General features: G+C 47.1%; 1 protein-coding gene across 5 annotated transcripts in view; it reads left to right on the forward strand.

The window, feature by feature from the left end:
* Window positions 1-25,516, forward strand: part of ptpra (protein tyrosine phosphatase receptor type A) — a 290,068-nt gene that overhangs the window by 133,749 nt on the left and 130,803 nt on the right. For 4 of the 5 annotated variants that reach the window (XM_070866834.1, XM_070866832.1, XM_070866836.1 and 1 more), the window contains 2 exons: window positions 20,616-20,692; window positions 22,291-22,599. The exons of the other annotated variant lie outside the window; for it this stretch is intronic. In XM_070866834.1, the coding sequence (XP_070722935.1) occupies window positions 20,616-20,692; window positions 22,291-22,599 (386 nt within the window). The remainder of the gene's footprint in view (window positions 1-20,615; window positions 20,693-22,290; window positions 22,600-25,516) is intronic. 5 annotated transcript variants of the gene reach the window in all.

Raw genomic sequence — 25,516 nt, forward strand, 5'->3', positions numbered from 1 at the left:
CCTTCCCAACCTCCACCTTACACTCCGGCGGTAGAAGGTAAGGATAACCATAACCCCAGACCAACGAGCCAACAAGCCCAGATGGACCCTTCATCCTCTGATAGTGACTCAAATCCCCAGTTCACGAGCCATGTAGCCGAGAGGACCAGATCTCACACCCGGAAGGGCAGATCCATATCTCAAAGGAATAAGCGGTCCCGTGAATCCGCTAGTCAGAATGCCAGTCACGAAAGGCAAAACAAACCCTCCCACCAATCGGGACGCGGAGGTGCTGTGTGGTCAGACGGCTCCGAGCCACCCTCCGACCCAGAAATGTCTTCCGAGATTGACACACCCACCCCTAAGCCCCGGCGGCAGCTCCCGGTTCGACCAATACCAAACCCTGATGCACAAGCTGCAGACCACCCCACCATAGATGTCTATGTGCCTTGGAAACCGAGCAAAATTATGGCCATTCTGGCCACCATGCCAGATCGAAAAAGGGAACCTGTCAAGTTTATAGATCATCTCCGGACTACCATTGCAGTTTATAATGCAGAATCAAGGGACCTATGGGCCCTGGTACAGCAGACCCTGAGCCCAACTGAGCACTCCCGACTTCTAGTTCACTTAAGATCTGCAACCCATGATACATTGTTGGCTGCACACCCTAATAATGCCCAGGACCGCCTAAACGCTGTTTTCACCGCCCTCGGCACAACCCTTCAGAAGCCCATCAGTATGGCCGCAGTATTAGAAACTAAACCCAAGCGAGATGAAAATGCCGACGAATTCATGGAAAGATTCATTGAAATATACGGAGGTCAGTCTGGAGATAATGTCTTCCGGGCGGGGGATAATTCACCTCAATTCTGCGCTATTCTACTTCAGTGCCTACCCCATTCGATTGCTCATGCTATCCGGACCAATAATATGAATTGGGCAGATAACAGTCAGGCCCAGATGGAGAGAGCAGTGAAATATTATTGGCAGGAAAAGAAAGGAGAGGGGGGAGGTGCGCCCCCAACCCAGGTCAAGACTGAATACGTGACTAGAAAGGAAGAGCCTCCTCGAGGGGAAAGACCGAAACCTGCCCCAAGAGGATATCAAATGGAACCACAGCACTGTGTAAGGGGATGGGTGGATAACCAAGGATATGGGAATACCCAACACCCCAACGGCCCCGGCCCCACAAACTATGGACCCCCTTATGGCCCTCGATCGGGTACGGGAGGCGTCCAGGGCTGGGGAAGGAGCGAACGATGCTTTAATTGTGGACAGAAAGGACATTGGAGCAGGGAATGCCCCTCCCCTCGGCACGAAAAAAGAAGAGGAGGAAAAGGAGGGGGGCAAGGGGGGAGAGGACGGGGATCTTACACTAACTTCTCCCAGAACAACCCCTTTGCCCATCTGTCACCCGAATATCAATACTGACCACGCAGCTTGACTGTACGAGGACCTTCCTCGGATGAGGAACCAATGATATCGCTAAAAATTCAAAATGAGTGGCAACCCTTCTTAATAGATACGGGAGCTTCCATGTCCTCTGTGCAATCGAAGCTTAAACTCCCCGCCTCCACCGAGACACGGACTGTCAGGGTTCCTGGGACAAGTCTCAACATTCGCAGTGTCAGAACCAGTTAAAGTAAATTACAAGGAAGAATCTGTGGAACATCGGTTCGTTATTACCACCAATTTGGACTGTAACTTGATGGCTAGGGATCTCCTCTGTAAATTTCAGTTGCATTTGGAATGCGGGGATGATGGAATCGTTGTAAAGCAAGGAACCTTTAAACGGAAGTGCTACACTACCCGGACCCCTCAATGGTGGTCCCTGGATTTGCCCCAAGCGCCCTATCATGTGACCCTAGCCTATGATCCTAGTGGTAAGAATCAGGATCTCCAGATCTACCAGGATCACATGGGAGAGGAGTGGGAAATCCTACTAAGAGCCAGAGTGTCTGGACCGGAGGGGAAAGCAGATTTCGTGAAAATGAATAGAAAGTTGTGGCGGCAGCCCCCAACGGTAGCACCCCACGTCACTCGCAAAGTATTACCTCCCCCCCATGCCAGAAATTTGGGAATTATGGTGCGCCAAGCTATAGACAAGGCTGACCCCACCAGCCCGGATTTGCAGATTGTGGGACATGGCCGGACGGTCCAATTTCACAGGGATCCCGAGAAGGTTCTGACGGTACTATGCCACCATATCGGTACCAATACACCCGATTACGTGGATCCTCACATATGGGCAGAGGACCCCTCCCAAGTGGGCTATACTCCAATTGATCCGATTGAGATCCTAGTACAGGACAATGTGGACTGGCCCTCCATCAGTCAGTACCCATTGAAACCACAGACAATACCAAGTATCCACCGATTGATCAAGGGACTAGTGGAACAGGGGATTTTGGTTCAATGTCAGTCCCCGTGTAATACACCAATACTAGCAGTCCCTAAGCCAGGCAAAACAAATCCGTTCCGTTTGGTCCAGGACCTTCGAGCCATCAATGCTATCGTCCAGCCCCTACACACTCTGGTTCCCAACCCAGCACAGATACTGCCGTTAATCCCAGCAAACGCCAAGATCTTCGCAATAATAGACCTCCAACACGCCGCCTTCGCCTTGCCACTAGCCCAGGCGAGTCAGTACCTTTTCGCCTTCACTTACCAGGGGCAGCAATGTACATGGACTAGACTTCCCCAAGGGTTCATCCACTCCCCGACCTTATTCTCAAGGTGCCTGCAGAAACAGTTACAGTTCCTCACGCTGGCTAAGGGATCCACTTTAATTCAGTATGTGGACGATTTACTTGTAGCCAGCGCAGAAGAACCAAGTAACAGGGAGGATTCTAATCAGTTACTCAATTACTTGTCCTCCCTGGGATACATAGTTTCCCCATCAAAGGTCAAAATTGGCCAGTCTCAAGTCAAATTTCTTGGGATCATTTTATCAGGCACCCACCGAGCCTTGGAGGCTAGCCGAGTCGAACCCATCTGCCAGTTTCCAGTCCCTAGCACGGTTAGACAAATGTGGCAGTGGTTGGGGATGATCAATTACTGTAGATCCTGGATCCCTAATGCTGCCCTGATGACCAAGCACCTCACATCGTACACAACCAAGGAAAGCAGCTTTGAAATGAGACCGCAGACGTCCAAGCCTTTAAGGAACTAAAGGCAGCCCTGCTGCAAGCTCCGGCTTTGGGCCGGCCCCTCTATGACCGCCCTTTCAACTGTATTGTACGATCCTGAAAGACTGTGCTACCGCTGTCTTAACTCAGAAACACGGGGATAAGCATAGGCCTGTTGCCTACTACTCTTCTAAAATAGACCCCGTTGCCTTGGGGCACCCTGTATGTACTCAAATATTAACTGCCATCTACAATAGCCTTCAATCTGCCGCCAACCTTACCCACCAGCGGGATATTGTTGTATATACCTCTCACTCCGTAGCTGCCCTCTTGGGTCAACTGCAGACTCAACATCTTACCATAGCCAGGCAGAGTAGCTATGAGATCTACCTGCTAAATAATCCTAGGCTGACCTCTCGGCACTGTACTGCCATTAATCCGGCCTGTTTTCTTACCGAACCACCCCAAGATGAGGAAGAACCGAGTCATGACTGTTTATCTTTAATTCAAGAAGCCACCTCGGTCAGGGAGGATTTAGTTGATGTACCAATGGAGGACCCTGACTGTATTATGTATGTTGACGGAAGCTCTTCCATTGACCCAGAAGGCGGACGAAATTCGGGATACGCCATAATAGACCAGGAGAATCAGGTCCTGGAATCTGCTGCCTTTGAGACCGCCTATTCCGCCCAACAAGCTGAACTATTCGCCCTCACCCGAGCCTGTATCTTGGCTAAAGACCTCAAGGTCAATATCTATTCCGACTCTGGGTATGCCTTTGGGGTAGCCCATGATTTCGGACAATTATGGAAAAATAGGGGATTCCTAACCTCAAATGGGAATGAGATATCCCATAAGCAGCTAGTATCTGACTTATTGCAAGCCCTCATGCTCCCCAGGCGCATTGCCATTGTCAAATGTACCGTCCACACTACCGGAAACTCTCCGGTTGATATAGGAAACCGCTGTGCTGACCAAGAGGCCAAACAGGCCTCTCGTGGACAACAAATGGTAGTGCCCAGAATGATGAGTCAAACTAAAAATCCTGCAAAGGATAAGTTAGCCTCGGAAAAACCAATGCCAACCATCCAAGATGTCATTAAAGCACAGGAGGACACTCTTGAAAAAGATAAACTGTTGTGGAAAGATTATGGATGTACTTATGACAATATCTCTAAACTCTGGACCACTCCCGCGGAACAGACTTGCATGTCTGACGAGTTGACCCTATGAATTATTGAATGTATGCACTTTGCTACTCATTGTGGAGCAAGGACAACAAGTGACACGCTTTTGGCCACTTGGTGGCACCCTAGACTCCAGGCGCTGGCTCAGAACATCAGTAGTCGCTGCCTTGTTTGCCAACAGCATAATCCAGGGAAGGGAGTTCCCTGTGATTGGGGTAAGACGCCACTACCAGAAGGTCCCTTTGAGACCTTGCAGTTGGACTACATTGAGTTGCAAAAAGTTCAGTGTTACAAATATGTGTTAGTAATAGTCGATGTGTTTAGCAAATGGGTCGAAGCCTACCCTACCCTGGACAATAAGGCTCAAACTGTTGTTAAGGTGTTAATGAGGGAAATTGTTCCTAGATATGGTATCCCAGCTCGACTGAGTTCCGATAATGGCCCTCACTTTATTGGCCAAGTTAACAAAGAATTCTGTTCCCAGATGCGCATTAACCAGCAGCTGCATTGTGCCTACCGACCCCAAGCTGCAGGACTAGTTGAACGTGCTAATCAAACTCTTAAAACCAAGCTTACAAAACTATTAGCATCAACCGGACTCAATTGGCTTAAACTCCTTCCCATAGCCCTATTCCAGATCCGAACTACTCCCACCGGTAAGGCTCGACTGACCCCCGCTGAGGCCATTTATGGTAGGCCCCTTAGGACCCCCTGGAATCAGAATGCCCCCTCCACTGTCCAATTCCACCACATGACTGAGGAAATGACCACCTATGTTCTTTCTCTGACTCAGGGAATAGCCCACAACCAGGTTCGAGATGCTCACCTCGACCTCCCAGTTTTACCTGAATCGTCCCTCGTGGCACCAGGGAAGTATGTCCTGATTACGAAATGGATTCGGAAGGAATTAGAGCCACGATGGGAGGGGCCTTTTCAGGTGTTACTTACTACCCCCACTGCAGCTAAAGTTGAGGGGAGAAGTGCCTGGGTTCACCTGCACCACTGCAAGCTCACCACCCTCTAACGAACCTATTTTACTGGTTATTCTAACTCCTGTTTCTGTTCCAGACTTCCTCTTCTCCATAGCTGAATAAGGTTCTTCCTCGGAGCGTCCTGACTAACCGAGTGGGTCCCGAGGAGAACAGTTTGAACTCCTACCCGTAGTGATAGACAACCAGCTACACCGACGGTGACCTGAGAAGAGAGGCGGGAAAACCGAACTCTTTGAATCAGCAAAATATTCGGACTATTTATCCTTGTCCATAGAGACGCTACAAGAAACATTTTGTTCCCGAGTAATTGTTAACCTAGAGCGATAAGATGAAACTGTGTCTGTGTGCCACAGTCTGTATAGTAGCGTTGGTGTACGTCAGGTGCGGCGCATGGGAGGAGAGACTGAAGCAAGAGCTCCATGTCAACACCTTTTTGTACATGTCTTATGTTTATGCGCGAAACGGGAACTTTTCTAGTTGCTGGGTGTGCTCACATATTCGTATACATTCCAAAGGGGGAATTCCTTTGCGCCCCGTTCCACTGACCCTAACTGAAACTGTCAAGTGGCTTCTGAGCCAGACTAGCATGAGCGGAGGGAGGCCAATGCAAATACGAAAGATGAAACCCGGGTCAAGAGAGGGATCACGGAGGCCAGGAGGATCATCGTACCGTTACAGCATGGACAACCACGGGGACGTCACCAAGTGGGAGAGTGCTGGGTACCCCATTAGTCAAACATTCCAGGGATGGTACCAACCACCCTATGACCATAAAAAGGAACCCCCATTCTTAGTCCTGACCAATACCTCAGGGATCGGGAGGCCAACTGGGGCCATATGTTTAACCCGAAATTACACCAGCAGACAGGGACATATAGGGTACAGCGATTGCCCATACAACCTCAACATCACAACAGGTGCACGAGCCACTATCCTCTCTAACCTTCCGAATAACACAGGTGGAGGTCTGTGGGCCCAGTCTTGGGACCCCAACACAATATACATAGAGGCAGCGTATAACAGCACGTATTTTGTGTGCGGACATGGGGCATACCCCTGGTTACCTAGGCGATGGACAGGGTCCTGCTATCTGGGATATGTGGTGCCATTTGTGCGGCAAATACGTACCCTGGCAGAAGCACATGCCTCCAGCCAGGTGAGCCCTCACCCCCGCCAAAAGGTTCTTTGGGGTCATGATGTTCCCATTCGGGATAGAATGCACCATGGATGAAGTACAGAACCTAGAGAGGGTATTGGAACAGATAGCTAACTATACCGCTGAAGTTCTGGAGGACATCACGGCCGAAATGGTAGCAATGTGGACCGTAGCATTACAAAACCGAATGGCCCTCGATTATCTGTTAGCTGAGAAAGGGGGAACGTGTACCCTGATAGGATCTGAATGTTGCACTTACATTCCCGATAGTTCAGAAAACATAACCAATCTCGCTGATCACAGAAGTTATCCACGCCAGCAGGAGGATCTAGCTGGTTTGATTAGCTATTAGGTGGATCCTGGGGATCCTATCTAATGCATGGGGCAATTATTCTCATCGTAGTAATAATTACCTGTTGCTTGATTGTTGGTTGCTTTAACCTTTGTTGTAAAGTCATGATGGCAAGGTTAGCCAGGGGCTACCGGGTTATGATCCAGCAAACTAAAGACCTACTTGACAAGGAGTATCAGGAAAGAGAGTGCGAACGGCTGAATGCGATACTCCTGGAATAGTCAGCAGGGTTATCATGGAATGATAAAAGGGGGGGAATGTGAATGTGTGAAAATGTATAAGCAATAGAGACAGTGAAGTGAACAAAGGAATAATGGAAAATAACTAAAAGAATGTCAGACTGCAAATATTACAATATCAGCACAATTAACAGACTTGCTCAAGGTCTAAGTTACTAGTCACGCCCGTAAAATTGTAACATTTCCAAGCAATGTGTGAGAAAGCACTTTATGAAAAACAGTTGTTTAATTGGGCAAGGAAGGCCAGGTATCGGCAAATGAGTGGACAAAGGGAAGGAGGGATCACAAAGGATAGGGTGAACTGAATGTCTCTCAATTGTATCATGTACTGAAAGTGTATAACTGTTGCGACCCTACATTGTAACGGGACTTGTCCGTAGGGAGTGGGTGCACCTAAAGGGAGAGCATTCCTTCCTTCTGATAAGTCCCGGCCGGTGAAACAATTAATAAAGTCTGCTTTGTTATAAGCGGCAACGGTGTTCGACTCAGTGAATTCGCTGAACCAGATTGAGGGAAAAGAATCCGTATTAACAGGAACAGTGTAGAAGACTCGGGTTGGAACAGTGTAAAAGACTAAAGATTGAGATTTTTCAGGGTAATGTAAGATGGTGACATATAGGGAAGTCAAAGTCATACTTTCAGACAGAACAGAGGTGCTCGATAAAGCAATTGCCTAAACTGTGTGTTCTCCCCAATAAAAAGGATAACTCGAAAGGATAAAGGAATGAGCGGTGAGTACAGTATATCTGATTAGAGGAAGTGCAGGTAAATTGTGTCTCATCGAAGGAATGTTTAGGGCTCTGGTGTAGGAGGAGGTAAATAATTGGTGTGATTGCCAGGAAGGGTAGCTGAATGAGTGAGTAAGGGTATCATCATGGAATCATATAGCATAGAAATAGACTATTCGGCCCATCGTGCCTGTGTTGGCTCTTTGAAAGAGCTATCCAGTTCATCCCACTACCCTGCTCTTTCCTTATTGCCCTGCAATTTTATGCTTTTCAAGTATCCTGGAGAATAATGCTTGGAAATGTCTGAAAAGTGGGGATGGAAGGAAAAAAGGCATGCTTGATGGAATTGTGTTGCAGATAACAGAAGATAGCCTGACAAATGTAGAGGTTTGTGAAATGAAAGGTGCGGACAAAGGGGCTGTTGTGGTTCAGAGGCGAAAGTGTCTGAGCAGATGCCTGGGAAATGGAATGGACTGGGTAACGGTCCTATCAACCACTGACCGACTTGGTAAGGTGATCCTTAGCTGCGGAAGGAAGAGGACTTTTAGAAGTTTTCGGGCTAGAATTTCGGTTGATTGCAAAAACTGTAGTTTTCCGCCAAAATTACCATTTTTGTTGCGCTGCCGTTTTTAGGTCTAAATTTCGGCCTTTACTTTGGTAAATTCGGCGTTGTACGAGGATTCGCAGCGCAAACCGCGAGTTTCAGCAACTTTAGTCCGAGGCCGGTAGCACTGTGAGATGCCTTGGGAGGGAGGGAAAAACAAACAATAAAAATTGCAAAAAACATTCCCACAACATTCACAAAACACTCACAAAACTCTTACCTACTAAATCGCTGAAAAATAATTTAAAAATAAAAACGTTAACGTAACTTTTTTTGCAGGTCTTCATACTTACCGTTGCTGGCAGGGCTGCACCGCAGGTTTGATCCTGTCGGTATTCTGGACGTGGTGGAGAGTGCCGAAATTACGATGGTAACGCAATCCGCCACGTTGCACGTTGTTTCACATCGGCGCATCTCTCCCCGACGGTACGTGGAAGCGCCACCACAAAAATGCGCGTGAAGATCCCGTCGACCAGGTTTTCGCCACGGAGGGTCAAATCGCGGCGAAAACCCGGTCACAAAGTTGCCGAAATTCTAGCCCAATGTGTGGAAAGGGGAATTATCAGAGCAAATGCAACAGGCATGGAGGAAACTGGGAGGGAAGGGATGCAGTTTTTAATAGGAGGTGGGGTGAGAAAAAGCATAATCCAGGAAGTTGTGACAGTCGGTAATAAATGCTGATCTCATGCTCGTAATATTTTGCCTGTATATTTGCAATATCTATTAACTTACAAATACCAGTAATAATTGAAATGAAAGGTTTGCAATTTTATTTTCAGTCTGAGTTCCCAAACCCTACATACCAAATTAGAGTCTGAAAAATGCATGCTTTGCACAGGAAAAATGGGTGCTTAGCATTTTGCGCCTTCATAGCACTGCAGCTGAAATTCCTGTATGGCTTTTTAGGTGGTTATACCTGACCGTGCCGGAACAGGTTGCACTAATGTAAATGGCATAAAAATGAGCATCGAGGCCTGTATCTTCACATGGCAGTATTTCGGGCCATACTGCTCCCAAGAAACCTGGTGCTATCTGTCTTAAAAGAGCTGGCTTCTATGGTTATAAAATTGTTGCAGCATGCTGTAACTGTATTCCACTCACTGGTGGATGCCATGTATGGGATGGTGGTTCAGTGGTTTAATATCACCCTCTCCCTTTTGTTATTTGGAGGCAGAAGAGGAACAACAACCACATGCCCCCTTGACAGCTGTTGATATCTGCTGGTCCTCTCCAGAGCCACCATCACTAGCATAGCAAAGGACAGGAATCCTCCTATCTTCCCAGACAATATCTCCATCCCATTATCGATGCAAAGAGGATCATCCCAGTGTGACCTGCATTCTCCTCTCATTTCCAATCATTCGATATACATAGCCACACTTGATTTCCCTGTTCGACAGTTTAAAAAAAAGGTACAAATTTGTCAATATGCAGAAACATTGACATAAACAGCTGCTGGTAAAATGAACGAAAAGAAGTTTTTTAAGCAGTTGCAGCATACAGTGAATTACATTACTTGAACGTTGGCTATCAAAGTTGTTGCTATAGTGTGAGGTAGCTTTTTGTTTAATTTGTATAGATTCAAAGCAAAAAGTGGAACGAACCACATTTTTCCATTAAAAAAAATTGTCAATTCTGTTTAAATCATCCCTATTTGAAGCTTCAAAAACAATTTGTGTGTGTGTATATAGGGAGGCACAACAGAGCACAGGCAGTGGTAACTATGACGAGGATAAGAGATGTGGGGAATTAATCCTAACTGTTGCTGGTAATATAGAAAGACTTGGTACAGGTTGAACACCTCTTATTCAGGACTCCCTTAGCCGACACCGCCCCTTGTCAGGCACCATTCCCGGTAGGGGGTCAGGTCTGTGTGTTAAAACGGCAGGAGCAGCTGCAGCGTCGAATGTGGGATGGCTAGTAATCCGAAGAATCCGCGCCAGCCTCCCCCTTCCCTCACTGACCCCCCACACCCACAGTCCGAGAGAGAGAGAGCCCGATACTCACAGACAACTGCAGGCATCGAGCTGCACAGCGCCTGCTATTTTGCAGCATTCCAGCGTCGGCAGACCAGACCTGGGTTGAAGCAGCAGCGGTATCTGGACCCAGAGGAGGTCGCCGAGCGGCGGGAGGAGAGGACGACTGCCCAAGGACACTGGGTGTTGGTACCCCTGGTCAGCAGTACCCGATAAGTCTCGGGAGGTCGCGGTGACCTCCCGTCATCCAGCAAAATCCCTGATCCAGCACAGGCCAGATCCCGAGGGGGTGCCGGATAAGGGAGGCTCAACGTGTACTTGGTACTAGCAGGTCAGTCAAAGATTTCCCATTGCAGAGTATATGCTTCAACAATGCTAAGTTCTGCCCCCCCTCCCCGCCGCCAATAGCAGGAGCTGAAATAAAGGCGATTGGGCAATGTCATTATCGACCTTTTCTCAATAGAATCATAGAAATTTACAGTAAGGAAGGGAGGCCATCTCGGACCATTGTGTCCACACCGGCCGACCAAAAGCTATCCAACCTAATCCCTCTTTCCAGCTCTTGGTCCATAGCCCTGTAGGTTACGGCACTTCAAGTGCACATCCAAATACTTTTTAAATGTGTTGAGGGTTTCTATCTCTACCACCCTTTCAGGCAGTGAGTTCCAAACCCTCACCACCCTGTGGGTGAAGAAATTTCCCCTCCTATCTCCTCTAAACCTGCCCCCATTTACTTTACCTCCCTGGTTGTTGACCCCTCCGCCAAGGGAAACAGGTCCTTCCTATCCACTCTATCCAGGCCCCCTTCATAACTTTATACACCTCGATCAGGTCTCCCCTCAGCCTCCTCTGTTTTTAAGAAAACATAGAAAATAGGTGCAGGAGCAGGCCAATTGGCCCTTCGAGCCTGCACCACCATTCAATATGATCACTGCTGATCGTGCAAGTTCAGTACCCCACTCCTGCCTTCTCTCCATACCCCCTGATCCGTTTAGCTGTAAGGGCCACATCTAACTCCCTTTTGAATGTATCCAACGAACTGGACTCAACAACCTTCTGTGGTAGAGAATTCCATAGGTTCACAATTCTTTGGGTGAAAAAGTTTCTCCTCATCTCAGTCCTATATGGCTTACCCCTTATCCTTAGACTGTGACCCCTGGTTCTGGACTTCCCCAATATCGGGAACATTCTTCCTGCATCTAACCTGTCCAATCCCATCAGAATTTGATATGCTTCTATTGAGATCCCCTCTCATTCATCGAAATTCCAGTGAATATAAGCCTAGTCGATCTAGTCTTTCTTCATAAGTCAGTCCTGCCATCCCGGGAATCAGTCTGGTGAACCTTTGCTGCACTCCTTCAATTCCAAGAATGTCCTTCCTCAGATTAGCAGACCAAAACTGCACACAATATTCAAGGTGTGGTTTCACCAAGGCACTGTGCAACCGCAGCAACTCCCTGCTCCTATACTCAAATCCTCTCTCCATGAAGGCCAACATGCCATTTGCTTTCTTTACTGCCTGCTGTACCTGCAAGCCTACTTTCAATGATTGATGTACCATGACAGCTAGGTTGCACCTCCCCTTTTACTAATCTGTCACCATTCAGATAATCTGCCTTCCTGTTTTTGCCACCAAAGTGGATAACCTCACAATTATCCACATTATACTGCATCTGCCGTGCATTTGCCCACTCACCTAACCTGTCCAATTCACCCTGCAGCCTCTTAGCATCCTCCTCACAGCTCACACTGCCACCCTGTTTAGTGTCATCTGCAAACTTGGAGATATTACATTCAATTCCTTCATTTAAATCATTAATCTATATTGTAAATAGCTGGGGTCCCAGTATTCATAACAAGATAGATGAGTTGACGTCACAAATAGAAATAAATGGGTATGATCTGATAGCCATTACAGAGATGTGGTTGCAAGATGACCAAGGTTGGGAACTGAAAATTGAGGGGTATTTGACAACTTGGAAGGATAGACAAAGGAAAAGGAGGTGGGGTAGCTCTGTTAATAAAGAATGGGATCAGTGCAGTAGTGAGAAATGAAATTGGCTCAGAAGATCAAGATGTAGAATCAGTTTGGGTGGAGATAAGAAATAATAAGGGGAATAAGTCACTGGTGTGCATAACTCTAGGCCCCATAATAGGTAGCTACACTATTGGACGGAGTATAAATCAAGAAATAATGGAAGCTTGTAAGAAAGGAATGGCACTAATCATGGGCAATTTTAATCTTCATGTTGATTGGATAAATCAAATTGGCCAGGATAGCCTTGAGGAAGAGTTCATAGAGTGAATCCGAGATGGTTTCCTTGAACAGTATGTTGCAGAACCAACCAGGGATCAGGCTATCTTACATCTGATGCTGTGTAATGAGACAGAATTAATAAATTATCTCATAGAAACACAGAAATAGAAACAGCAATTTACAGTGCAGAAGGAGGCCATTTCGACCTATCGTGTCCACGCCAGCTGACAAAGAGCCACTCGGTCAGCAGCCCTGAAGGTTACATATAAACCTATGAGCAATGAACAAGGGCAGGCGCATGGGATTAGGATTACTGTGTATGTGGAGGATAAACGCTAACAGATTGGTTGGGCCAAATGGCTTATTTCCGTGTTGTAATTTCTCTCATTGGAACAGTGATCAAGTACCTTCAAGTGATTTAATAAAACAGAGTCTGTATGTCACTCTCTCCTCATTATTACCATGATGCTGCAGTCTTGCCCACTATTGTGGTGGTGTTGTGGTTGCACAGCTGCCTATCCTAGAGCTCTTTCTAAGTGAACGCCCACTGACAGCAGACTTGGAAAAGCGGCTAAATTGCATCTCCAGAATTATGATTCTGGGAACATGCTGTGCCTTGATCTCTAGCACTCACCCTGGATGGTCTTGCTACAGGCTTTGAGTTCTCAGCCATGATATTGAATGGTGGTGCAGGCTCGAAGGGCCGAATGGCCTAATCCTGCACCTATTTTCTATGTTTCTATGTTACTGTGCCCAGTGTGCCCTTCATTTCTTAGAATGGTGTGGGTGAAGTAGTGTGGCAGTGCTATTATTTTGAGAGAAAGCGCTCATTCGATGGCCGTACTAATCCTATTTGAAGCTTTCATGTCATTTTGCTCTCTGATCTGTGGATGTAGTGTAATGATGGTTTCAACAGCATCCAGGAAGCCTGTCTCCATCTCGTGTCATATATAATAAGCTTATCAGCAACATATCCAGTAATGTGGCGATAGTGCAGTCCAAGGCCTGGATGATAGCCGTTTGAATTATCATCATGGTCCCTCTGGCGGGAACTGTACTGCTGATGGCTGTGGAATTGCTACTGTGTCCAAAGATGTCTGCAGGTTTTGTACCTGTAAGCCAATCCTCAGCATCTTACTTTTGTGAATACTGGACTTGTCCATACTAGGTGTCATATTTGTTCAAAGCTTCTGGGAATCTCGACCAATGACCCCATTAACATTCCAGAGTTAGAAAGTATCCTTTTCAAAGCTTGGGTCATGGAGATCTGAATTCGCTGACATCAAAAAGCTGGAGAGATGACTTTGCGCATTCAACAAGGGGCTTCCTCCTCCTCATCCTCACCTGCCTCTGCTCCTATCCAACTGTGCTCTGTGACGCACCACTTGTGCTGTCCTCCTGCTAAAAGTCTATGCCTTCTGGAGTGCATGCCTCTGAGCTGCTGAGTGCAGTGATGGGGTGCTAGTGTGCTACTATACTTTTGTCACGCAAGCCATACGAGCCGCCAGTTCTGGAAGCCTGTGGAGATCCTGCAAAGACACACAAAAAGGGAAAGCTGTGAAATTAAATTTTAAAATATGGTAATTTGGGAGTTAGCATCAGAAAATTATGATGAAAGCTGGCAAATTGTTGGAAAAACCCAACTGGTTTATTGATGTTTATCAAGGAAGTGAACCTGATCATCCCCATACCCCGTCTGGCCCACACATGACTCTAGTCCCACATTGTGTGACTGACTCTTGAGATGGACAATACATACTGCCTTGCTAATGTCGCTCACGTCGTAAGAACAAATGTTTAAAATAAGCACTGCCCTCTACCTCTCAAGTCTGCAGAGGCACTTCTATGCTCTTATCAGACCTTTTGCCTTCCTCATGCTGTTGCTATCCTTTAGAAAAACATCGAGAAATGAAATTTTAAAACCAGAAAAGGGCATTCAGATTCCAGGACAGGTTTCAATCATAAATACATTTAAAGCATTTCAATCAAAATCTTCAGGCACCCTTAATTTTAAACAGTTTATAACTATGAGGAGTATTCAAAATGTTCACACCTTCTTTCAAGCACTCTACCAATGAATCTGTAGAAGTGCTTCCAATTTGCCCATGGTGCCTCCATGCCCCATTAATCAGCCTTGGGCCTTGAAGAGCTGATCTGCACCCGAACTTCCTGTCAGCTGGGACCTCTGCACCTGTGTGGGACAGGTTGGATGGACCGGTGGATCTTATCCTTTGCATCATTTTTTGTATATTTGTAATTGTGCACCTCAACATGCGTTTGAAGTCTGCCGTCATTGTGATGCATCAAATATACAGCACAGAATCAGATCATTCAGCCCATCTGGTTTATGCCAGCGTTTATAGTTCACCTGAATGCTACTTCATCAAACTCAGGTTTAGGCATACCTCACGCGTGAGCCTTCCCTCTGGCGACGTCCGGGCCTCCCCTGGCTGCTGGCCCCATTCAATGGCGGAGTCTGTCGAGCACGTGGTGTGCACAATGGCTGTGGTCACTCCGACCTCTCTTCCTTCCACAAAATGGACCTCTGACCTTCCCAATGCCTGCCCTTAGCTAGGCCTCGGATCCCTTACCATCTCACCGAAGGACGCAGCTCAGCGCCGAGCTGACGGCCCGCATTTCGCAGTAGGCAATTAGGCTCATACAGCAGTGTCTGGTCTCCAGTTGTCTTGCCACTGGACCGAGACCTTGCTCAGCTAAACCCGTGTGGTAGCCGGTGTGCAACAGCCACCCCACGTTAAAAGAACTCACTCGCAGGCATCTTCCACCCTTCAAAATGAAGTTTGGGATCTGGAATGTCAGATACTCCAACAGCGACAGACCGAAACACCGCTTCGCCATAGTTGCCCGGGAACTTAGACGCTTCAATGTCGACATCGCCACCCTAAGCGAGACCCGGCGGGCAGGGGAAGGCCAGCTCAAGGAACGCCACCTCCACGGAGTCGGTTTCGCTCTCGAACAAGCTGGTCGACCGCCTCAGAGACTCCCCTTGCGGGATTAGCGAACGTCTCATGACTCTCCGACTCACCCTATCCTGGAACCACTGTGCCACAGTTATCACTGCGTACGCCCCAACACTCGATGCAACAGATGAGACCAAAGAGGTTTTTTACTCCAGCCTCGAACAATCCCTGTCCCGCGTCGCTACGGACGACAAACTGATCCTCCTCGGCAACTTCAATGCCAGGGTCGGTAAGGACGCAGACCTCTGGGGAGGTGTGATCGGCAGAGAAAGGGTAGGGAAAACCAATTCCAGGGGTACCCTGCTCCTGACAAAATGCCTAGAACACGACCTTGTCATCACTAACATCTTGTTCTGCCAGAGGGACAAATACAAGGCATGATGGCAACACCCTCGCTCCAAACACTGGCACCTGCTCGACCATGTTATCGTTCAAGCTAGGAATCGCAAGTATATGCGTATCACCCACGCCATGACAGGAGCTGATAACTGCTGGACGGACCACCGCCTAATCCGATCCATCATTGACTTCAATATAGCACCAAAGCGGCGACGTCAACAGAAGTAGTGCTGCAAAAAAAAATCAATGCCGAGGCACTAAAAGACCCAGCTAAGAGAGCCCTATACAGCCAGCGTCTCTCTGCTAACCTGGCGACCCTTGACCCTGAGACGCATAATGCCCACAGCGCTTGGTCTGCCCTCCAGGCCACCATAACCAGTGCTTGTGAAGAGACGCTCGGTCACTCAACCAGGAAACACCAGGACTGGTTTGATGAGAATGACCAGGAGATCCAAGAGCTAATAAATCGCAAGCGCAGGGCATTTCTAAACCTAAAACAACAACCTAACTCGGGAGCAGCAAAGCAGCTTTACAGACGGCTTAAGGTCGAGGACCAACAAAAAACCCGCGACCTAAAGAATAGATGGTGGGTGAAGAAAGCACAGGAGATTCAGTAGCTGACTGACAGCTATGATGTGCGAGGATTCTTCACTGCAGTCAAGGCAACCTATGACCCAAGGCCCCACACCATTGCTGGCCAAGAACAGGGAGACATTCATCAAGGACACCGAGGCAGTCAGGACCCGCTGGAAGGAGCACTTCGAAGATCTCCTTAACCGAGACTCTGCCTTTGACTCGCGTGTCCTCGACTCCATCCCGCCATCATCTCAGCAAAACCCCAGCACTGCACGAGGTAGAAAAGGCCATCCGCCAGCTCAAGAACAACAAGGCGATGGGACGGATAGAATCCCCACTGAGGCAGTAAAGTATGGCAGAGAGGCACTATTGGCACGAATGCATGACCTCATCTCTCTCATCTGGAAGGAGGGGAGCATGCCAGGAGATCTCAGAAATGCAGTTATCGTGACCATCTTTAAAAAAGGGGGCAAGTCCGACTGTGGCAACTATAGAGGAACCTACCTGTTATCAACCACTGGGAAAGTCAGAATCATCCTCTACCGTTTTGTCCCTGTGGCTGAGGAGCTCCTCCCGGAGTCACACTGCGGATTTCGTCCCTACAGGGTATAAAGGAGGTGATCTTTACGGCACGACAACTGCAGGGAACAGCACCAACCCGTAGCCGCCGTTGACCGTACAAAGGCCTTTGACAACCGCGAGGGGCTACGGAGCGTCCTCCTCCGTTTTGGCTGCCCCCAAAAGTTTGTCGCCATCCTCTGCCTGCTCCATGACGACATGCAAGCCGTGATCCTGACCAACGGATCCATCACAGACCCAATCCACGTCCGGACCGGGATCGAGCAGGGCTGCGTCATCGCGCCAACCCTGTTCTCGATCTTCCTCGCTGCAATGCTCCACCTCACACTCAACAAGCTCCCCGCTGGAATGGAACTAAACTACAGAACCAGTGGGAACCTGTTCAACCTTTGTCGTCTCCAGGCCAGATCCAAGACCGTTCCAACCTCTGACATCGAGCTACAGTACATGGACGACACTTGCGTCTGCGCACATTCAGAGACTGAACTCCAAGTCATAGTCAACATCTTCACTGAGGCGTACGAAAGCATGGGCCTTACACTAAACATCCGTAAGACAAAGGTCCTCCATCAACCTGACCCCGCCACACAGCACTGTCCCCCAGTCATCAAGATCCACGGCGCGGCCCTAGAAAACGTGGACCACTTTCCATACCGAAGGAGCCTATTATCAGCAAGAGCAGACATCGACGAGGTTCAACACCGCCTCCAGTGCGCCAGCGCAGCCTTCGGCCGCCTGAGGAAGAGAGTGTTCAAAGACTAGGCCCTCAAATCTGGCACCAAGCTCATGGTCTACAGGGCTATAGTGATACCTGCCCTCCTAAATGGCTCAGAGACATGGACCATATACAGTAGACACCTCAAATCACTGGAGAAATAGCACCAACGATGTCTCCACAGGATCCTGCAAATCCTCTGGGAGCACCAACGTTAGTGTCCTCGATTAGGCCAACATTCCCAGCATCGAAGCACTGACCACAGTCGACCAGCTCTGTTGGGCAGGCCACATTGTTCGCATGCCTGACACAAGACTCCAAAGCAAGCGCTCTACTCTGAACTACACGGCAAGCGAGCCCCAGGTGGACAGAGAAAACAACCCTCAAAGTGCAACATCCCCACCATCACCTGGGCGTCCCTGGCCGAAGACCACCCTAAGTGGAGGAATGTGCATCCGGGAGGGCGCTGAGCACCTCGAGTCTCGTCGCCAAGAGCATGCAGAAAGCAAGCGCAGGTCGCGGAAGGAGAGTGCGGCAAAATAGTCTTCCCACCCATCCTTTTCTTCAACGACTATCTGTCCCACCTGTGACGGGGACTGTAATTCCCGTATTGGACTGTTCAGTCACCTAAGAACTCACTTTTTTTTTTTAGAGAGTGGAAGCAAGTCTTCCTCAATTTCGAGGGACTGTCTATGATGATGACTTTATCCCGCCATACTTCATCTAACTCTATCAACATGTTCCTTTCTCCCACATATAGCTTCCCCTTCAAAGCATCCAAGATGTTTACCTCAGCTACTCCTCGTGGTAGCGTATTTCACATTCTTACAATTCTTTGTATAAAGAAGTTTCTCCTGAATTCCCTACTGAATTTATTAATGACTATCTTATATAGATATGGGAGCCAGCAGGAAATCACGGACATACTGCATTTCTGGTGTGCAATGCACTTGTTACCTCAAAACTGCGCCCACTCAGGAAAATTTTGGTTGGGCTTACTATATTGTCACTGGTTTCCTCTCCGATTCAGACTCACCTTAGGCACCTTCAATTATCTCTCCTCTTTCCCGTGTCTTTAACTCTCTACTCTGGTCTTGCTCCACTATACCTTTCTCCGACTTTCCTCCTCCCAGCTTCTAATGCTGCTCTGCCATTCTCCTCCTTGCCAACTTTTACCTCTGCTTTAACTTCCCCTCACCCAATCCTTTAACTCCATTGGGTCTCCCCCATGCCACTCTGCTTTTGCCCTCTAGTTGAGTTATCTCCTGCCAGCTAACCTTACTTCACCTGAAGACTACACTTCAAATGCCATGGGAGATTGTCTAGTTGTATAATAAAAGGACGCGACTGCTGCCAACAAACCGGAAGTCGTTGCGCATGTGCAGTTCCGGTGTTTGTTGTCGCCGGACTTACCAAAATAAAGAAGCTGTTAAATTAAATTACAAATTAATTTTTTTTTTAAGTAATTGTGTGAATTGTGGAATTTATTCAGATATGTGCCACTTGTTTGAAACTGAATTGTGATTTGTCTGTGTTTCTGATCAGACATTTCTCCTAACAGCTCCTGTGTTGACCGCCCTGACAAATGATAAAATAGTTTAATTCTGGTTAGTAGTCAGAAGTCACAACGATATTAAAAATGCTGAGTGGGTCACAACATTTCATCTCAAAATTCATTTAAAGATCCTCGTCAAGCTTTTGTCGAAGTTAAAATCCATTTTAATTGTTAGCAATTAATTACAATGCCAGTGATGCTGTAAATGGCTATTATCCATTTCAAACCTGTCTGGGTGACATTAGATGGAAAAGCAAGAGTTGAAATTGAGTGATTTTATGCTAATCCAACTTCCACAAATTGGATACCCAGTGGCTCTGCAATAACCTGTCAATTCCAGCAGCTAATGTCAGTTGAAATCATCATCTTGAATCTTGCCTTATTTTGGTTGGCGTGCTGTGAACCAGGTTTGAAAGAACAAAATGTACTGTACCTGCTAATTCGTCTGAGAGAAAAAAAACAGGACATTTGCAGAAAATGGAACCTCAACTGTCTCTTTTTTCCCATCCCCCCGCCCCACAGTTTCTTTTTGGCCCCAGTGAAGGGAAGGACTATGCACATGTGGCCCTACCCAAGATAAAATTACTGTCACTCCTCCCTGCCGAGTTAATTTCTTTACATGAAAATAATTCTTGCAGGTGTGTTCATTTCCTTACCCCAGTCCAGTGATCAGTAACTAACATACATTGATAAAAATCTGAATAAATAATTTCAGTGCTATTTACCATCATCGAACCATTTCAGTTAAAGATCAAATCCAGCAGCAAATGCTCTAAATCCATTTGCTTGCCAATGCTTGCTTTAAAGATTAGTTTGTATGTACGAAAAAGCCACTGAGAATAGATACATTTAGTACAGGTATTACAGTGCTCAATACATTTGGAGTTAATAGTAAAGCACAGTAAAGGAAGAGAGAATGATGAGACTTTCAGTGGGAAGCATTTCAAAGTGAAGGCAAGAGACATTTTACATAGGAAATAGAAACAGCTGCATAGAATGCACACCAAGCAGAATTAACAAATGTGCATGAAGCAAACTCTTACTGTAAAGATGTTCCCCATGTTAATTCTCCTTTGTACAGCTGGTAATTTTGACACACAATCTTTTTGATATTTTCTTGCAATTTAATGTTTTATTCATTGCCTGTTTTAAGAGAAATCTCAAACTTCGAACATGTGTAGTGTAATATATTGTGCTGTGCTTGATATATTAAGAGTTATGTTACAAAAGACACATGTTAAAAATGAAACACTTTCACTTTATTTCCAGCATTACCATGGATTTCGGGTTTCTGTTACTGCTGTTGTGCAGTGGTCTAACATACCTCCAAGCACAAATCCCAACAGGTAGGTAATGGAAGTTAATATGAACTTGGAGCAGACACTGCATTACAATCACACGTGTGTTGCTCAATTTCCAATCAATGAATTGGAAACCACAACTTCTTAAATTACCTCATTGCAATAAAGTTGCAACCATAAACCATAAAACATTAAATGCTCGAATAGGTTTTAGTATGAATCAGAAATCAAATCAATTTTTATTATTCATCCTACAGTAGCAAATGCATTTTCTATTTTCGTATTTCATACAGAAATCTTATTCATACCACAGCCTACACCAACACTTTATTTTAAAAAAAATTTCAAATCAACAATTCCACCGACTATAGGCTCAATTTTGGCCACGAGATTTCTGGTGTACTTACCAGAGGTGTGCTAGTTTTCCACGCGTGGAAGTGCGGCAAATATCTTCAGGCCGATTTTGGCCGCTGTCCCGGGTCTTCTAGCTACTGGCGTGGCGTGACGACTGGGTCTGTGGGCGTAGCCAGTGTCCTGTGCTGGAAACAGGATCATGATTGCGCAAGCGCAGTAGAATCAGGTCAGTGGGTGAGTGAGAGCTGCAGTTTCAACTGACCGCGCATGCGCAGTAGAATCGGGCTGCCTTTAGTGGAGAAGTTAGGAAAATCAATAAGCAATCGCTGCCCCCCCCCCCCCGACAGAATCAAAAAGCAACATTGCAGCTTATTGTTTATCAGATCCAGCGGATCTTTTTTGTATTCGAGAATTGAGTCGTACCCCCTTCAGCCTCCCGATACTTTTCCGCGTTTCTGCCGGGCCCACCCAGCCCAGTCTTATCCTCCTCCACCGCCCCCCACCCCTTCTTCCCTTCAGTCTCTCGATGTGTCTATGCCGGCCGCCCCTTTCCCAGGCCGAATGGCCTCCCGTACAGGGCTGCCTTCCCCGGCCGAGTACAATTCAAGGTAGGATTTATTACAATTATTTATTTGTTGTTCAGTTGTTTACCTGAGTTCTTTATTTTTATTGGGTTATTTCAACTTTTATTTGCAATGTTTGGTGCTTGGGTGCAGGTCCTTACTTACTTACCTGTGCCGATTTCTTAACTGCCCTCAAGGTTTTTCAGAGCTGGCCACATATGCTGACTTGAGTGGATTTGGAGTAACTTTTAGCTGGCCAGAACTGCCAAAACGAGCGTAAGTGGCTGGCCCCCTTTTTGGAAAACTGAACTAAAAAAAATCGTACCTAACCTGAGTTACTCTGGAGCAAGTTGATAGGGGAAAATGGCATTTTTTAACTTACGCCAGAAAAACCAACTTAATCCAAAAAATTGGAACAAGTCATGGCCAAAAATTTCTACTTATACATGGGTCAAATGTACCTAGTTCTATATGTGCAAATACAGTAGTGAAAATTTTAAAGTTGTGACTTGGGCATTATGACTGTAGTGTAACAAAACTGAATTTTACATTGTACATTTATTTAATGGAGGAAGTGTACTATTGGTGTGTGATATGAAAGTCATTTCTCCATGTGGCACTTGTGTTCCCTTTTTTGTTTCTCACATACCTGCTCCATTCATTAAAACATTTTTTTAATGCATGCTCTTAGCCAGTTTCAGTTTTTGATCTACTTTTTGCTTTTAGTTTCACCTTCTACCACCATCATCTCCACTACAAGCTTAATAAATTCAAGCGTGCAAGGAGAAACTTCAACAACCCAGACTACTCCCATCCCAGGATCAGCATTTATACCTGCAGATGATTCACAAATGTTTAATACAACAGATGCTGCCGGTGAGAATTCTACTTTAGCTGCAACTGAAGCAACAACTAAAGCCCTGCAAGAAGTGACTCCAAACATTACAAATTCTAATGCAACAGCTAATCCATCCATAACAGCAAATGGGAAAACAAATGAGTCGTCAGCTGAACCAACTGCTGTCCCCACATCAGGTAGAGCAAGTTTCATCCTGCCATTTTGTTCAATTTTATTTTTGCTTGACAAACAAATCCTGCTGTGAATGTGTTATGTTGGAATGAACTAAATTGTGGTGAAGTTGTTGCATTTTATTATTTCAGAAACATGAAAAAGTTTCTTTTAAAATAAAAAAAGCTTTGTTTTTAATAAAGTATTACCATCAACTTCACTTGTTCAGTAAAGAGATGCATGGGTTTCATTTATCACACACAAACCTATTTATTGCATGATAGGTGTTACTTGTATTTGTTGTAAAGTTGAAGTGTTTGTATTTGAGGGGTGGGAGGTAAGAGTTTTACTATATGCCGCTGATCTCTGCAGATTCTTGGCTTTTTTTGTCTCGTCCTTCTCTTGTCTCTTCCTTTCTTTCTGGTCCACCCACTATTTCTATAGTTGAGAGGGCGGCAAATAACTTTCCTTCAGGCTTCTGCTTCTGTAGCTCTGATAACTATTTGCTAGCCAAAGGGGGGAACCAAGAGGTTTTTCTGTCTAATAATTTCCCCCTCATTCTTCTGGTTGGACATGTTCAATCTCTAGCAGGCTACTCACAAATACTGTTGCAGTTCCCACTTGCAGTGAGGAGGCAAGGCCGCTTGGTGACAATGAAGCAGAAGGGCAGAGTGCTATATGCCATTGAAATAATAGAGGCTTTTCCCAGCTGAGTCTCCGTAAAAGCCCTGTCTCTAATCCTGATCTATAATATTAAAAACTCGTAAAATCTGTTCTCAGTCAGAGCCAAAAATACAAGTATTGCATAGTAGTGGTCAGGATAGAGATAGGGGAAAAGGGCTCCTTAGGAAATTGGGAGGGAGAAAAATGATGGTTTGTGGCTCAGGATCAGTACAGCAATGGGGGCAGCAGAGAGAAACCATTGAGATGATCGGCTTGGTTATTTTGGGCTGAGGCAGAGGTGCTGTAAAGAATGCAGCCACAGTATCACCTAGCGTAGTGGCAGTTCTGGGAACATTAAATATAAGTGTAATATATAGCTAAGTTAATTAAGCAACAACAACAACTTGTATTTATATAGTGCCTTTAACATAGTAAAACATCCCAAGGTGCTTCACAGGAATGTGGCCAAACAAAATTTGACACCGAGCCACATGAGATATTAGAGCAGATGCTTGGTCAAAGAGGTCGGTTTTAAGGAGCATTTTAAAGGAGGAAAAAAAGGTAGAGAGGTGGAGAGGTTTCGGGAGGGAATTCCAAGAGCATAGGCCCTAGGCAGCTTAACGCACGGCCGCCAATGGTGAAGCGATTAAAGTTGAAAATGCTTAAGAGGCTAGAATTGGAGGAGGGCAGACATCTGAGGGTTGTAGGGCTGGAGGAGATTAGAAACCGGGAGGGGCGAAATTCTGGAGGGATTTGAAAACAAAGATGAGCATGTTAAAATCGAGGCGTCGTTTAACCAATGAGCACAGGGGTGATGGGTGAAAGGGACTTGGTGTGAGTTAGGACAGCAGAGTTTTGGGTCACCTCAAGCTTACGGAAGGTAGAACTGGGAGGCTGTCCAGGAGTGCATTGAAATAATCAAATCTAAAGGCATGGATGAGGATTTTAACAGCAAATGAGCTGAGGCAGGAGCGGTTTGTTGGGTGATGGTACGGCGGTGGAAGTAGGCGGTCTTCCTGATGGCATGGATATGTGGTCGGAAGCTCATCTCGGGGTCAAATACGTCACCAAGGTTGCATCAGTCAGGTTCAGTCTCTGGATGGAGTCAGTGACTAGGGAATCGATTTTATGGCAGGGACTGAAGATAATTGCTTCCATCTTTCCAATATTTAATTGGTGGAAATTTTTGCTCATCTAGTACTGGATGTCAGACAAGCAGTCTGGCAATTTAGCGATGGTGGAGGGATAGAGAGAAGTGGTGGTGTGATCAGCGTAATTGTGGAAACTGACGCTAAGTTTTCGGCTGATGTCGCTGAGGTGCAGCATGCAGATGAGAAATAGGAGGGGGCCAAGGATAGATCCAAAAATGCACTACCTTCCTTCCCTCCTTTCTTTCCGTCCTTCCCTCCTTTCCTTCTCTCCTTCCCTCCTTTCCTTCTGTCCTTCCCTCCCTCACTCCCTCATTCTTTTATTTCCCTTCCCTTCACTCCCTCCCCCCCCCCACTTCAATCCACTTCACTCCCTCCCTCCCCCCCCACTTCACTCCCTCCCTCCCCACCCCACTTCACTCCCCCCCGACTTCACTCCCTTCCCCCCCCCGCATTTCACTCCCTCCCTCTCCCCCACTTCACTCCTCCCCCCCACTTCACTCCTCCCCCCCACTTCACTCCTCCCCCCCCACTTCACTCCTCCCCCCCCACTTCACTCCTCCCCCCCCACTTCACTCCTCCCCCCCACTTCACTCCCTCCCTCCCTCCTCCCCACTTCACTCCCTCCCTCCCTCCCCCCCACTTCACTCCCTCCCTCCCTCCCACTTCACTCCCTCCCTCCCCCCCACTTCACTCCCTCCCTCCCCCCCACTTCACTCCCTCCCCTTCCCCCCCACTTCACTCTCCCCCCCACTTCACTCTTCCCCCCCCACTTCACTCTCCCCCCCACTTCACTCTCCCCCCCCCACTTCACTCCCTCCCCCTTCCCCCCCCACTTCACTCTTCCCCCCCCCCCACTTCACTCTCCCCCCCCCCCCCACTTCACTCTCCCCCCCCCCCCACTTCACTCTCCCCCCCCCCCCCACTTCACTCCCTCCCCCCCCCACTTCACTCCCTCCCCCCCCCACTTCACTCCCTCCCCCCCACTTCACTCCCTCCCCCCCACTTCACTCCCTCCCCCCCACTTCACTCCCTCCCCCCCACTTCACTCCCTCCCCCCCACTTCACTCCCTCCCCCCCACTTCACTCCCTTCCCCCTCCCCCCCCACTTCACTCCCTTCCTCCCCACTTC

The sequence above is a fragment of the Pristiophorus japonicus genome, chromosome 2 (assembly GCF_044704955.1).
Source record: "Pristiophorus japonicus isolate sPriJap1 chromosome 2, sPriJap1.hap1, whole genome shotgun sequence".
In the NCBI taxonomy this organism is placed as follows: Eukaryota; Metazoa; Chordata; class Chondrichthyes; family Pristiophoridae; genus Pristiophorus; species Pristiophorus japonicus.